Raw genomic sequence first — 16,925 nt, forward strand, 5'->3', positions numbered from 1 at the left:
TTAATACATTGTCTGTAACCACAGTGATGTACTTTAATTTACTGTGAACACTGGCCAATGTTATTTTGCTAACAGGGTTCAATATGAGAAATCAGACTCAGAATTCCAGAAGTACCGCCTCCGTAAGGAGTTCAGTGAAAATCGTCTATGGATCTTTCAGGTAGGAAAGAAATTAATGCATTTTTGATATTTAGATTATAAAAAAGAAACAGTATACTGAACAAATGTAAAAGTGTTTTTTTAATACCTAATTAATGTTTCTTTTTTTAACTTAGATATTTTAGAACATAAGTTAGAACTAAAAGCTTTTTTTTTTCTATACCATTACTTTACTTGGCTTTTGGTAAGCTTTCATTTTAAAATAGTAATTCAAATAGTATAGAAGTTTCATTTCCTGTGTTATTTGTTATTTTAATCTCACAAATTTATAAAATGAATACTGGCTATTATTAATAAAAACTAGTTTTGACCTAGTATATTTTATGTTCTATTAACTTATAGTTAAATGTCTCATTAGCACAACTTTTTTCCCATTCAGTCAGCCACGTTCAACGTTACGTCGATACAGAGGACAGGGTTTTTTTTTTTTTTTGGAGTCCTCCAGAAACGCATCCTCACGTATTCGGTTCCAGGATTGGTTTGCAGCGATCAACCTAAAGGACACATATTTTCATGTCTTTGTTTTGCGTTGAAGGCTTGAGCATACCAGTACAAGGTCCTCCCCTTTGGGCTGTCCCTGCCGCAGAAGCTGCCCTTGGCCCGCTCAGGCAGGCGGGCATTCGCATTCTTAACTTCTCAATGACTGGCTCATTCTGGCCCAGTCCCGAGATCAGTCATGTGATCACGGACCTGGTGCTCAGCCACCTCAGCTGGTTGGGGCTTCGGGTCAACTGGGAAAAGAGCAAGCTCTTCCCCATGCAGAGCTTCTCTTTTCTCGGTGTGGAGTTGGACTTGGTCAACATGACAGCGCACCTCACCAACAAGCGTACACTGTCAGTGCTGAACTACCTGAATATGTTCATGCAGAAAACAGTGGTTCCACTGAAGCAATTTCAGAGGCTCCTGGGGCATATGGCATCCGCAGCTGCGGTCACGCCACTCAGATTGTTGAATATGAGACTGCTTCAGCACTGGCTACACAGCCAAGTCCCGAGATGGACATGGCGCATCAATTGTCTCGAGTTGCTAGCAGTATTCCTTGCCCTGAGCCAGTTTCGACTGCTGCTGAATGGCAAGAATGTACTGGTCTGTACGGCTAACACAACAACCATGGCATACATCACCATATGGCACCCATGACCAGACCTCTGGAACCCCTTCTTTGGGACTGGGAACGCTTTCCTAGTGTTTTGGTCATGGCTGAAAAAAGTGGGAATCGAGTTTAGAAGCACTTTTCCCTGGGGCAGGAACAGCAGCTTTGACCATCCCCAGAGTAAGTCCCCTACGGTATGGAGGACTTCTTTCTGGCTTACTTCGGGTGCTTGTGTAGGTTACAACATTTCTGAGAGCAGTTGCCAAAAAGGACACACCATAGCTTGCCAGCATCTGTATCTCTCGTAACAAGTTTCAGTTGCTATGCCATTTTCCATAGGAACACCATTACATCAGTATCGACATAACGTCGAACGTGACTGACTGAATGGGAATGTCTAGGTTACTGTTGTAACCTCCGTTCACTGAAGGAGGGAACACAGAGATGTTAAGCCCCCCTGCCATAGCTTTGAACCACCTCTGAATGGCCGGGATCCTTGTCTCGGCTCTTTAGCAAAGCATGAAAGTCCTGATTATACCCGTATGTCTGGGTAGGTGTGACTCAGCATGCAAATCTCAGCATGTCCATTGGCTCGTTTTTTTTTTTACCACTTGGAGGTGATTGGGCTCCCACACAAGACCCTATTACGTCAGTATCTTCCTTCAGGGAATGAGGGTTACAATGGTAACCTAGACGTTCCAGGTGCACAATGATTATATTTTAAGCATATTTTGAATTTATTCTACTTCTTTTTTGCATGCTTTTAGGATGTTGAGAACAAAATAATCGTATTTCTGAAGAATGAGCTGGAGAAGTTTAAGAAAATATTACAAAAAGAGAACACACAATACTTTGTGCAGGACTTCAATGAGGGCATGTGTAGTATCAAAGAAGCAGCTCTTGATATCGTACTTTACTTCCTAAGAGATATGAAGCACGACGAACTTGCAAATACTCTAGAAGGTAACATGGCTCATGACATAAATATCTGACATATATGTCACTATTGCAATTGTAAGATATTTTTGTTCATGTTTGTACATTTAGATGAGCTGGTCTTCATTCATCAGCGACAGCTAAAATTAAACCTGAAGAGGAAGTATCAGTGTCTGTTTGAAGGAATTGCAAAGCATGGTGACTCCACACTTTTGAATAACATCTACACAGATCTCTATATCACTCAGGGTGGCAGTGAACAGATCAATACTGAACATGAGGTTAGACAGATTGAGGTTGCTTTCAGGTGTGCAGAATCACAAGACATACAGATTGAATGCAAAAATTTGTTTGAAGCACCTGAACAAGACAAGGAGATCAGAAGTGTACTGACAAAAGGAGTTGCTGGCATTGGAAAATCAGTCTCTGTCCAAAAGTTTGTTCTGGATTGGGCTGAAGGAAAAGAAAATCAAGATATCAGCTTCATATTTCCTCTTCCATTCAGAGAGATGAACTTAAAGGAGCAAGAAACACAAAGTTTGATTAGCCTTATAACTCAGTTTTTCCCAGAGATAAAAGGACTGAACCTTGCAAGAAATGATAAATTCAAAGTCTTGTTCATCCTTGATGGATTGGATGAATGCCGACTTCCTCTAAACTTTGAAGGTAATGAGACGTGGCGTGATATATCATCACCAGCCGCTCTGGATGTTCTCCTAACAAACCTCATGAAGGGAAATTTGCTTCCTTCTGCTCTCATCTGGATCACCACCAGACCAGAAGCTGCCGGTAAGATTCCCCCTGACTGTATTGACCAGGTAACAGAGATACGAGGATTCAATGATGCACAAAAGGAGGAGTACTTCAAGAAAAGGTTCACAGATGAGTCTATGGCAAACAAAATCATTGATCTTATTAAACAGTCAAAGAGCCTCTTTATCATGTGCTACATCCCAGTCTTCTGCTGGATTTCAGCCACTGTTCTCCAAAACATTTTGGAAGAGGAAAGATATACAGAAGACACTCCCAAGACTCTGACACAAATGTACACACACTTTCTTCGCTTTCAGATCCAGCAGAGCAGACGGAAGTATGATGTTTGCTGGGATAAAGACACCATCCTTTCACTGGGGAAACTGGCATTTCATCAGCTGGAAAGAAACAACCTGATTTTTTATGAATCAGACCTGGAAGCATGTGGCATTGATGTCTCTAAAGCATCGGTGTATTCAGGCATGTGTACCCAGATCTTTAAGGAGGAAACAGGGATCATTCTTGGTACCATGTACTGCTTTGTTCACTTGAGCATTCAAGAGTTTATTGCAGCCCTTTATGCACATCTATTTCTAGACATCAACAAGAAAAGTGTGTTTGATCAGGAGTCTACACAACAGGAAAACAAAAATGAAACCATGGTTGATTTGCTGAAGACTGCAGTGGACAAGGCGCTTGAGAGTGACAATGGACACCTGGATCTTTTCCTTCGCTTCCTTCTTGGTCTGTCACTTGAGTCTAATCATCCACTTTTACGAGGTCTGCTGACCCAGCAAGATGGCAATGACCAGTGCTACAAAGAAGTAGTTCAGTACATCAAGCAGAAGTTAGAAGATAATCTATCTCCAGAGAGATCCATCAATCTTTTTCATTGCCTGAATGAACTGAATGACCAAACTCTGGTGAAAGAGATTCAAAACCAACTTAACAAAGGAAGACTTTCATCTGCTGATCTTTCACCTGCCCAGTGGTCTGCTGTGGCTTTTGTGATGCTGACATCAGAAGAGGAGCTGGAAGAGTTTAGCCTACAGAAGTTCAAGAAATCAGACGAGTGTTTCTTTAGGCTACTGGAAGTCGTCAAAACCTCCAAAACAGCTCTGTAAGTCATCTAATAAGTAACATTATTTAATAACATTTTTGCACTCATCTGAAAAGTACATTTATTATTATTATTATTATTATTATTTATTTATTTATAAAAGCTATCTATAGTTTTTTTATTATTATTATTATTATTAATACCAAATATAAGAATATGCTAGACAGCATGCCAATTTGTCCAGTATGTTATACACATACAGTACATCCTTGTTAAGTTAACCAAACTTCATATAGTTATAACATCACAGATTCAGCCAACACACCCTCAGAACCAGGTCCTTCAGCTCCATGCATCTGCCTACAATTACCCAAATTACCCATGTTATCAGAACCTGTTGTCCGGTCTCATCAATCTCCACTTGAGTGAAAACCTGCCTGACTCTACTTACCTACTCACCTTCTTCGTCTTCCACGTCTCATCGGATCCCAGCTCATTTGAAAGTGCTCTGCCATTCCCTGCAAAGAGAAAGCTACCATTAACTAAGTGTGACTGTCTACTTGTTACCATACTGCTCCCTCACCTGCTTACCAGTTTTTGCTTTTGGCTATGATCTGTTAATAAAATAACTGCTTAGCACTACCTGTGTGTTCCCTCTTCTGTTTGTGCGTGACATAATGTGTGATTGTCTTTAAAGAGTGCGGTCTAGTGATCATATTTACCAAATTAATTTTTATGTATTATTGACTAAATTACGTTCTTCTGCAGAGTATGCACTTTAGTTTAGCTTAGCTTTAGCACTAGCTTAGCTTCGTTTCCATGGCTCTCAGCCCCAGTCAGCTTTTCGCATACCCTCATTGCCCCTTGCAGGTCGGGGGTACCCGTGAGACTGTGCCATTTCAACGTTTTTCTTTTCCTGGCCATATACAAACAATTTTCCCCCCAAAAAATGGCCCTGATTCTCAGAACAAACTCCTGCACGGATTTCAACTAGCTAAGAGGCCTCACACGAGGCACCCTGCAATGGACAGAAGCCAACCCTCCTTAAACTCTAATAGTGAATGAAATAAACACAATAAAATGAAAGTAAAATGGCAGAGTTTGGACACCTCTGGCTTAAACTAAAACAAAACAGCAACAGAGTCTAGGCCTGATCCTCTCTCATCATTCATTGTCGTCACTCCTTTTTTAATTATTCTGGAGCTCCTCTGGGGGACTCGTGGCACTCTTTATCACTTGTGCTAATGGCTTTGCTCTGTTCTCATGGCTCATGGCCCCACCCTGCTTGCCACAAGGACACATAGGCCATAAGCCAGAATTAGGCCTTAGTTCAATTAGGGTATTTAAGTATCTTTTATAAACATACACTAGAAAAAAAAACATCACTGCTGTGCATCTTGAGACAAAACAATGGCACTGACATATTTTAAGATATGTCAGTGCAAGTTTCTTTCAGTTAAAACAGCTCAAACATGCATTTTAGTCTAGGACTAGCTTAACCCTCTGGAGTCTGAGGCTGATTTGGGGGCCTGGAGAAGTTTTGACATGCCCTGACATTTGTGCTTTTTTCAGTTGTTTATAAACATATTAATGACAAAAGTCTTATTACACTGTATTCAGCACAAACTAGGCTACAATATTATGTGAGCAACAAGTATGTACATGTTTGTATTTTTGAGAGTATTATGTATATGCATGGTTTTTGGAAAAAAAATAAATAAATGTCACTGAAATAAGGCCTCAAAATGCATACTAAATGTTTTTTCACAAGACTTTTGGAAATTGCATATTTTAATCTAGAGTTTTTGTTTCAAAATGATGTGAAAATGATCCTGCCTACTCAGACACAAAAAACAATGTATTGATTTTAAATTTCTAAGACCCTTTTTGTTTAGGGAGCTCATATGCGGAGAGGCGTGAATCTTCCTGAATAATGCTGTGATTCACACCGGAGAAGATTAAGACCCTGCTCCTAATGAGCCACATAATAAGCCATTAGTTCAGGAATGAAGTCAACTAAGTCAACTAAGAAAGAATGCAATGACAAAAGACATATATCATTTTTTTGTTTTAAGTTTATTTAAAATATAGTTAACTATATAAATGAGAGTCAAAGACACACACAGTTATACCAGGAAATAAATCCTGTTCAAAGATATATGTAAACATCACATACCTGGCATTTGGTGTTTCTGCAATGGAGGGGAAAAAAAGAAGAAGGGAAAAAAACCTTTTCTGCTTCCAGTCAGTGATCTCAGTATCATATGCATGCAGTCCAATGTGGGCCAATATCTGGATACTATAATTCTCAAATCTGTGAGATAAAAGAAAAAATCACCTGTGATCATGTTGATAACAGGATCATATCAGCTATTGTATTAACGTTAATATAATGTCCACTCTTATGCATGCACATATTATTGCACATTATGTGAAGAAAATTTTGTATAGGCCTATATTTAAAATTACAGTACCAGTCAAAAATTGGATGCATTGCTATTTATAATGTTTTTGAAAGCAGTCTCATGCTCATCAAGCCTGCATTTATTTGATCAAAAATACAAAAAAAAACAAAAAAAAAAAAACACTGTAGTATTGTGAAATAGTATTACAGTTTAAAATAATGTTTTTCTATTTTAATATACTTTAAAAATATAATCTGTTTCTTTGATGAAAGGGTCTAAACATTCATATTACCTCTATGGCATTTTATATATTATAGTTATAGTTATATACTAAATGTTAATGTGCAGTTTAATAAATTGCTAACACATTTTATTTCAGTATTTATTACGTATTTCAGTCGATTTCACTCATCTCAGTATAGCAATATAATTTGGGAATACCCATGGCAATTTACATTTAATTCACACTGAGACACACAAAACTTGCAGGATTCATATTTAAACGGTCTTTTTGTGGTTTAATATTTACAGACACTATATCACAATTAGAATAAAGGACTAAAGAATAAAAAAGACTTAGTATTCACTATCATTGACTTGATTGATTCTCAAAATGAAAGTGAAAGCAACTCTTCCTCTGAGGTAAATCCTTTTAGAATTATTCTTTACCACATCTCAAAACTATGAAAAGTAGCTTACGTGAAAATGACCAAGCTTGATGCATTTTTCCAAGCTGATGCGGGTGTTCGCTCTCTGTGAATGAATCGCCTCAGAATTTGCATCTGAATAGCGCTCATGCTCCGTGGATGTGGCCGCATTAGCGGATAATGAGCTGACTCGCAAACGTCTGACAAAATTCTCTTTTCATACAGATTACATAAACAGAGAATTTTTTTTTCAATTTGGCTTACATGGACGGAGTATTTTAAGTTGATTTTGCTGCTATGTGAAAAAAAAAAAAAAAAACAGCAAAATGCACCGGCGCGTTTCCTGACTCCAGAGTATTAAGCCTTGTCTGTGAAACCGGGGGATAGTCTTATGTCACTTGGCTCAAGTCAATAACCCCAGACTCTCCACTTCAAGACATTAAGACCAGAGGTAGGCAGCGTCAGTCCTGAAAAATAAAACTGTGGTTCATCTGCTCATTGCTCTTTATTTTCCTGAAGACACTGATTAGCTTGTTCAAGTGTGTTTGATTAGGGTTGGAGCTAATCTCAGGACTGACGTTGCCTACCCCTGATTAAGATGATCATGGCTAGCTACAGTCCAGATTTGAATGAACAGACCGGCACACATTAAATGCAAATATTTTTCTTCAAACATGTTTGTTTGTTTTCATCTTGCAAGATAGGATCCATAGAACCAGATTTAACAAACAGGGCAAATTAGCATGAGAGCGCAATCTCATAAAATCATGATGGGATTGTAAAGTTCTGCTGGTGATTTACTGACAACATGCACATTAAAGAACACAGACACAGCTAGATCATTTCCATAATGGCCAATACAGTCTATCAAGAGCAGTGCAAATTTGCTTAGGGTCGGAAACAAGCAGAGCAAGAATGATAATCAGGTGTAAAAGTGGCTAAAAAATATGGCAGAAAAGTGGCTAAAGAAATGTTTTTTTTTTTTTTAGTATGTTAAATAATGGTGCAAATACCAGTAAACTGACTAGCACAACCTTAGTAAATCATGTTGAATAATTTAAATACTCTTCTCCCATAAATTGTGAGTCTGAAAGAGAAACTCCTATAAATGCTTGGTGAGCAGCAAAAAAGGTGTACACATCTTTTCATTGATAATTTTTCACTGCATGCCTTTAGTAAACCCTGACAATAGTTGTTAACGCCAAAAGAGGGTTTGCACTGGCGCAAGTGTGATCCACCATCCTCAAAGTGTATTTACTATTAATCTAAAAATAGTACATAAAAATCTGTTTAATTATTTTATTTAGTAAATATATTTTATGTATTCAGTCTTATTTTGTATTTTGTTATTTTTCTGCTTGTAGGTTAAATGATTGTAACTTAACAGACAAAAGCTGTTCAGCTCTTGCTACAGTTCTTGGATCAGATACCAGTCTGAAAGAGCTGAACATGAATAATAATAATCTACATGATTCAGGAGTGAAGCTGCTTTGCACTGGACTGAAGAGCATGAACTGTAAATTAGAGATACTGGCGTAAGTAGTGAGACAACAAACAGTGTATTTGTTGCCGCTCAGATTGGCAAAATAAGAGAGGTGTGTTTTAAAGAAATCTGAACACAAGTGGTCAGAGGAGACATATTTAAAAGATATTTAAAATGCATGTTAATACCAGGTGGAAATGGTGATGATTAAGATTAATATACTCATCAAGAAGCAGCAAGCGGTCCAGTCTGTATGTTCATGTGACCCATAATTTTGTGTTTTTTCCCCCAATTGACAAGCTGTTTGTTTTCAGGCTCAGTAATTGTGCACTTACAGAGGAAAGCTGTTCGGCTCTTGCTTCAGTTCTTAGTTCAGACTCCAGCAGTCTGAAGAATCTTGAACTGAGCAATAATAATCTGAAGGATTCAGGTGTGAAGCTGCTCTTGGATGGACTGAAAAGTAACTGTAAACTGGAGAAGCTCAGGTGATTTGATGACTAACATGTTAAAGGTTTCTTGCCCTTTTTCTTGCATACATAGTCATGGGCTTTTGTTTGAAAGTATTATCAATTCTTTTTTTAAAAAAATAAAAAATTTAGGTTCTTTTATGATTTGAAATAAATTACATTCATGTAATTTCTAGAAAAACTAGTTATTCAAATGAATGTTACATTTTAATTCATGTTCCAGACTTTCAGACTGCAGTATCACAGAAGAAGGTTATAATGCTCTGGCTTCAGCTCTGAGATCAAACCCTTCACACCTGATAGAACTAGATCTCACAGGAAATGATCCTGGTGAATCAGGAGTGAAGGAGCTCAGTGATTTACTACAGGATCGGAACTGTAAACTGAAGGCACTTAGGTGAGATGTGATGTGAAAATTCTGGCATTATTTACTCACCCTCAAATATTTTGAGTTTGGTATGTCATTTGACAGAAATGATGACAGAATTTAATTTTTTTTGGTCACCTATCCATTAAAAAATAGTACTAAAAAGAAACCTTACTACTTGGGATTTTAGCATTTAAATTCTGTTTTATTACACAACTTTTAGTTGTCAATTGATTTAACAGTTGAATTGTTCTTCAACTTTCCTTCTCCAGGTTTTTGAGTCCAGCTGCCTATGAAGCTTGTCAGTATGTGAGAGGAATTGTTGGTAAAAACCCATTACTCCTGAGAGAGCTAAATCTGAGTGAACGTGAACTATCAGACACAAACATGAAGCGGATCACTGCTCTACTGCAGGATAAACACTGTAAACTCAACAAACTGATGTGAGTATTTTGATGATTTAAATGTGCTGTAATAAATTATCTTAAAGAAATCAGGTGACAAAAACAGTAATTCTTAGTAATTACTGAAAGTACTTTATGTCTGTAAATTCTCCCTCTCCTGTTCATAATTTTAGGCTGCGTGATTGTGGTCTAACAGAGGAAAGCTGTTCAGCTCTCGCTACAGTCCTGAGATCAAACTCCAGTTTAAAAGAGCTTGACATCAGCAACAATAATCTGCAGGATTCAGGAGTAAAGAAACTCCAAAACGGATTTGAAAATGCAAACTGCCCACTGCAGAAACTTAGGCAAGTTAATTAAAAGAACAGATTTTTATATTTTTAATGATTAAAACATTCACTTTTGTTCCTATAAAATTACTCTAGTAAAATAGTAGATAGAGAAAATATTTCTTCTGTCAGCAATTTAATTCTGTTGTTTGCCAATAACCTAAAGAGGAACAAAAGTGTTACATTTGTGTTACACTTACATTTATTATATAAAAACGTTAATTATTATTATTAGTAGTAGAAGTAGTAGTAGTATTACAAACCTTTTTTTCTGTAGACTTTCAAACTGCAGTATCACAGAAGAAGGATATAAAGCTCTGGCTTCAGCTCTGAGGTCAAACCCTTCACACCTGATAGAGCTGGATCTCACAGGAAATGATCCTGGACAATCAGGAGTGAAGGAGCTCAGTGATTTACTACAGGATCCAAACTGTCAACTCAAGACACTGAGGTGAGTGTTCCTAAATAAGTTGTGTTTTTAAAACTGAAAAGATGTTAAACCATGAAAAAAGCTTTGAAATGACAAAAGTCTTTTTCACAAGCTTGTGAAACTGTTTTATTGTGAGTATCTCATTGTATCGCCACCTTGGAATTAGAGTTCAAGTTAGATTTCAACTTTGTAGATAGAACCTTTTTGTTTTCTAAATAAAAAGTCCTAAAATGTAGACAACTTAAAAAACATCACAATGGTAAATAAATTGTTGCAGAATAAGAATATGTGAATAACTCAATTTTGACAAAAATGTCAGATACAACCGTATTTACATGCAAGGCCATGTGACAGAAAAAAAGCACTGTTTTGAATTGGTACAGGGCTTTCCTCCTGAAATCTGGACCATTTTAATATTTGGCTTACTAAAACAAACAAACAAAGTACATAATAATCAAAACATCCACATCATGACCAGAAAACAGAGCTAACTTGCTATTTCAAAGTTTTTCTTTCCCTGACCATCTACCAGAGGTGGGTAGAGTATCCAAAAACTGTACTCAAGTAAAAGTACAAGTACTTATAAAAATATTTACTCAAAGTAAAAGTGAAAGTAATAATCTTAATAGTTACTTGAGTAAGAGTAAAAAAGTATCCATTGAAAATCCACTCAAGTAGCTCGTTACTAGTTACTTTGTAATACACACACACACACACACACACACATATATATATATATATATATATATATATATCAATACAATAGCATGTTATTATTTAGATAGATATTTAAATTATTATCATAATTAGTTGTGATGTGATTAGTTGTGATTAGTTGTCATGAGCTCACGCTCATGAACATCACAACAATGATCAATGAACAATGAACAAATGCACATTGACGGATCTTCTTCCGTCTGTTTTTCAAAATGTAATCAAATGTATATTTCTGCAGGCGCGTGTAAACTGGTTAACTGTGTCAAAGCAAAGGCGTTAATTTTCAAGACAAACAGGTCGCTGGCGCCGCCATTGCGCAATAGGCTACCCACAAATTACCATTTCATACTCTATGAACAATGGTAGCTTATTTAATGTATAAATTAAGATATATGTCCATAAAAACGGTAAAGAAATGCTACATACTTTGTTATCATGGCGTAATAATCTGTTTAGTTGTAAAATGTCGGCTATTAGCTGTGTGAATTGAAATCAAATGAAATCGATACCTGTGGAATTGTTCTCAGACAGCATACGCAGTTCAACTAATAAAGATCTTCATCGCTGGCAAACAATAGGACGCATTTGCAGATTTGTTTTTAATTGACTGTAGGTCCACTGCCACTTCATCCAACACTCAGAGTGAGAAACCGCTTCAGACGATTCAGTGCATGCAGGAACTGAACAAATCAGACTGATTCGCGAACCAATTTAGACAGATTTTGCCAACTTGTTTGATCAAGTCTTTGAACAGAATCGACTCAAAAGAGCGATTCATTTGTGAATGCGGCATCGTTCATGAAAAAAGAGACAGCGCACTTGAAATAAACTATGCATTTCTTAACATGTACAGTATTGCATTAAAATAAAGTAACGAGAGGAACGTTGCCCAACGTAGCAAAGTAAAAGTCCAGATTTTTCATTACAAATGTACTCAAATTAAAGTAAAAGTACCCACATTTAAATCTACTCCAAAGAGTACAAATTTTCCAAAAAACTACTCAAGTAAATATAACGAAGTATATGTACTTCGTTACTACCCACCTCTGTCATCTTCAAACAATTTTCCCAATTATAGCAATTATATGATTCTTTTGAAATGCTCTTATTATACTGATTGATTATGCTAAATGCAGATAAAAAATGTCTGGTCACAAACCTTGTTTGAATGGTCAGTCATAGGCTGTGTTTGAGAAATAGAAAAACTATATTAGCATCATCGTTGTTTTCTGCAGTGTTTTATTGAAAGTAGGCTAGCCATAATTTTGCTGCTCACCATGTTTTTGCTGTTGTTAAAATAACCATGTCATCTGCAGCTCTTTAATGTGGCAAGTGTCAGGAGAGAGTGAACGTGCACAAAGCTTGGCTTTAGATAAAACTACTAGAGGATATAGTGCTGAAAGATCATTGCTATAAACAATCCCAAGCACTTGTGTGATCCGCGCCGCTATTTTAATGTGCTACTCACTTTAACAAGACATAGTAAAATGGTGCTCCCAATAAGTCTCACAGAAACATGCCCAGGTCCGGATGCAGACTGCGGCCTGCCATTTGAATATCAGTGGTCTATTGTTTTTATATCATACTCATGCTGGTTTTTTGTTTTCAACTGGCAAATTAACTTCAAACCAAAACTAAAAATAAGTCATAAAGTGGCAGGTAATGTCAATGTTTTTCTCATGTTTCCAGGTTTTTGGGTCCTGCTGCAGATGAAGCCTGTCAGTATGTGACTGGACTTGTGGGTAAAAACCCGTTACTTCTGAGAGAGCTGAATCTGAGTGAATGTGAAATAAGAGACATAGGAGTGAATCAGTTTGCTGCTCTACTGCAGGATAAACACTGTCAACTCAACACACTGATGTGAGTATTGCTTAAAGAATCTTAAAGAAAATATCTTAAAGAAATCAGGTGACCCAAACAAAATAAACTTTAGCAATCACTGAATTGCATAAAGTACTTTGTAAATTATTCCTCTCCTGTTCATCATTTTAGGCTGTGTGATTGTGGCCTAACAGATGAAAGCTGTTCAGCTCTTGCAACAGTCCTGAGATCAAACTCCAGTCTGAAAGAGCTTGACGTCAGCAACAATAATCTGCAGGATTCAGGAGTGAAGAAACTCCAGAATGCATTAGAAAATACAAACTGCACATTGGAGAAACTCAAGTGAGTGATTTAAATGAACCATTTTTAACTGTCAAAATACATTTTATTTTGTGTAAAGTTAGATTATTCTAGAATACTAAAGAAGTGGGAAAGATATATCTATTTTCACTTATCAGAAAACAAAGAGAAAAATGTTTTTCAGTACTGTTGTGTAATAAATTTTCAATTTCAAACTTTTCTCTAGACTTTCAAACTGCAGTATCACAGAAGAAGGTTATAAAGCTCTGGCTTCAGCTCTGAGATCAAACCCTTCACACCTGAGAGAGCTGGATCTCACAGGAAATTATCCTGGACGATCAGGAGTGAAGGAGATCAGTGATTTACTACAGGATGGACATAATCAATTGAAGACTATCAGGTGATTAAACATTCACATTTGTAAAACTCATTGACAGACATGAAGTCCAGTGTATGAAACTAGATAAATGGGTCAAATGGTTCAATGGTGTGGAATTGGAACAAGAGGAAAAGGAGTTCACTTAATTTCAATTAAAAGATCAACAAAATCGCACAACTGAATTTAATTTCCAAGATGTTTCATGTCAAAACATAATTACATTGTTAATTTGAATAATTATGCAGAATACAATTTCTACTTCCTGTAGGTTTTTGAAAAGTCATGCTGCACAGAAAGCGTGTGACTATCTCACTAAAGTTCTAGGTAAAAGTCCGTTATTACTGACAGAACTGGATCTGAGTGAAGATAAATTGGGAGATTTGGATGGAGAGAAGCTCTCTGCTCTTTTGATGGACTCACATAGCAAACTGGAGAAAATGAAGTCAGTTAACATGATTTTATACATAACATCTCTGTTTATTCATTATGAAAGACTTTAGGTCACATGTGTGAGCAGATATGAAGAGCTGTTGATCTGATGATTAATAAGTAATGGTGTTTTTGTGTTTAGACTGAATAATTGTGAGCTGACTGAGAAAAGCTGTTCAGTTCTAGCTACTGTTCTCTCCTCCAAAACTATCCTGAAAGAGCTGAACCTGAACAACAGCCATCTGCTGGACTCAGGAGTCAAAGAGATCTGTGAGGGACTGAAGAATCCTGTATGTAAGCTGAGGATACTGAAGTAAGTAAGATACTGAAGTACAGCTACACTTAAAGGGGCTCTATGTAGGAATGACACCCAGTGGTTGAGCAGGTACTGCAGTCCAAATTCAAAATATTGTTTGCCCTGCCCCCTCATTCAAAGACGCGGGTGGCCAACTTGAGAGGGAGCGCAATTGACAATGAAAGCTGAGGAGACTTACACCTGTAAGCTGATGAGTTGATTTATCTGTGTTTTAATATGCTGTCGTTCATAGAGATTTTTAGATGGATTCAGAGGCTTTTTAGGTCAGGTAGAATCTGCTCTATGCTTTAGATTGTATTGGTGTTGTGGTTTTTCCTTTGCACTCTTTTTCTCAGTCCTTTGATGTTTGGCCAGCAAGGTACACAGGGATGTTGGAAGCTGTGGTATAATAGTGCACATTTGTCTTTCCATAAGGAGCTGTGCTGGAGAGTAACCTCATTCCACAGATGTGACTTTATACTTTATTTTCCCATCTCCTCCCTTCCAGAGTCCTTTAGCTGTATCTACAGCACACCCTCTCCATTTAGATGTGCGTATTTCAGACTGGTGATGTGTGTAAACCTGTATTCACTGACTAAGTTCTTAAAGAGTGCACAACTATACTGTGGCCCATTGTCAGACATAGAATTCTCTGGGATTCTATGTTGGCTGAATGCCTCATTCCGAGCCGCAATGACTGTGTTGTCTGTGTGTGAGTCTTCTTCCAGAAAAAAATAGATCTGGGCCTACCCATGGTCTCTCTGGTGCTGGACTGGGCAACAAGGGCTCTCTGTGTTCTGCCCTATACTGTGAGCTTGTGCTACGTATTTCCACAAGCTTATGTATGTGCACAATCTTAGCCACCGAACAGACTGACACACTTAACAGAGCCCTGACAATGGCCTTTTGTGTAAGCTTTGGAAATTCCTATCTCATCCAGTGGGGAATCATGATCTTTTGGCCCCTTAGGAGCAGCTCTCCAACCATAGTAAGATTTTCTCTTTCAGGCCAGTCTGGCCCCAGCTCTGGTAGAAGAATATGTTTCTTAGGCCACTGAGTATTGCTGTATTATATGATCTTAGCAAAGATGGGGTTAGCCTTCTGATTCTTTATTATCACATTCAACCTTGCTTGACAGATCCAGAGAGATAACACAATTGGTTTCCATATTCTGCCTCTGCTTTGACTCAAAATGCCCCACAGTTCAAAGGAAGTGGCATCAGCAGAAACATGTGCCTCTGTTGTAGGGGAGAATGATGCCAACACTTGCTGTGATCTAATTCTAATTTCTGAAAAGCCGTTTTGTGGTGTTCCCCAGCACCATTCATTTTTCTCTCTGAACAGATATTTGAGTGGATGGGTGTAGGATGCAAGGTTGGAAAAAAACTTGCTCAGATAATTGGCCATTCCATTACTCTTCACATTCCATCCACCCCAGTAGGTTTGGGCATCTCCAAGACTGCCCTGACTTTGTTTGGATATAGTGCAACACCATCTGCAATGATAAGTTGTCCCAGAAACCTAATACTCTCCATTGCAAACACACATTTCTCATTCAAAGTCAAGCCTGTATCTTTCAGAATCCGATGCAGTCTCACGTTGTGATGCATGTCCTCACCATAAACTAATATGTCAGCACAACCCCTTTGCAGTCTTCCAGCATCTGCAACATGCAATGCTGAAAATATTCTGTGAATGCTGTCAAAAGTAAGCTCCGAGAATGGATTTTTGCCAGAATAGAACTCTTACCTGAACTTATGTTAAGCTATTGTGCAGTTATTTATTCATTTCAATCCAATTTAAATTTTCTGTAGACTTTCCAACTGCAGTGTTACAGAAGAAGGTTATAAAGCTCTGGCTTCATCTCTGAGATCAAATCCTTCACACTTGATAGAGCTGGATCTCACAGGAAATGATCCAGGACAATCAGGAGTAAAGGAGCTCAATGATTTACTACAGGATCCAAACTGTCAACTCAAGACACTGAGGTGAGTGTTCTCAAAATAATAAAGTGCAATAGATTTAAAACTTTAGCTGAAAGTAGCAATGTCAGTTTTCAAGAATGTTGATTTTCATTCACTGTTTAATTGTTATTGTTAATAATGTTAAGAATAGAAAAATAAATAAAAAAATTATGAGCAACATAGTGCCCTAGATAACAAACAATGAATAGAAGACAATCAAGGGTGTAAATACACAGAGCAATATAAGTAACAACAGAACAAAGAAAAACGTACACTGATGCTGCAAACTAGAGTCAAAATGAGGATGAAGGGAAGGGGCTCTGGAAGTGGAAGAGGAGCTAGTAGAGGGACACAAAGGAAAAGACGACCAGGGAGGAGCCAGAGGATGACCCAGAGTGGAGCTGATGGAGGGAAGAGCCAGGCTAGAGTTTTGATCCCGAATGAGTGAGGTGGAGTTGTGACCAGAGGGGGACCCTTGAGGAGCAGTGGA

General features: G+C 37.6%; 1 protein-coding gene across 1 annotated transcript in view; it reads left to right on the forward strand.

The window, feature by feature from the left end:
* The window catches only part of LOC127509832 (protein NLRC5-like), a 98,593-nt gene that overhangs the window by 71,941 nt on the left and 9,727 nt on the right, over window positions 1–16,925 (forward strand). The window contains exons 29-35 of the mRNA XM_051888906.1: window positions 10,378–10,551; window positions 12,937–13,107; window positions 13,240–13,410; window positions 13,595–13,768; window positions 14,016–14,189; window positions 14,319–14,489; window positions 16,286–16,459. Coding sequence (XP_051744866.1) covers window positions 10,378–10,551; window positions 12,937–13,107; window positions 13,240–13,410; window positions 13,595–13,768; window positions 14,016–14,189; window positions 14,319–14,489; window positions 16,286–16,459 — 1,209 coding nt within the window. The remainder of the gene's footprint in view (window positions 1–10,377; window positions 10,552–12,936; window positions 13,108–13,239; window positions 13,411–13,594; window positions 13,769–14,015; window positions 14,190–14,318; window positions 14,490–16,285; window positions 16,460–16,925) is intronic.

This window comes from Ctenopharyngodon idella, chromosome 3 (assembly GCF_019924925.1).
Source record: "Ctenopharyngodon idella isolate HZGC_01 chromosome 3, HZGC01, whole genome shotgun sequence".
Taxonomy (NCBI): domain Eukaryota; kingdom Metazoa; phylum Chordata; class Actinopteri; order Cypriniformes; family Xenocyprididae; genus Ctenopharyngodon; species Ctenopharyngodon idella.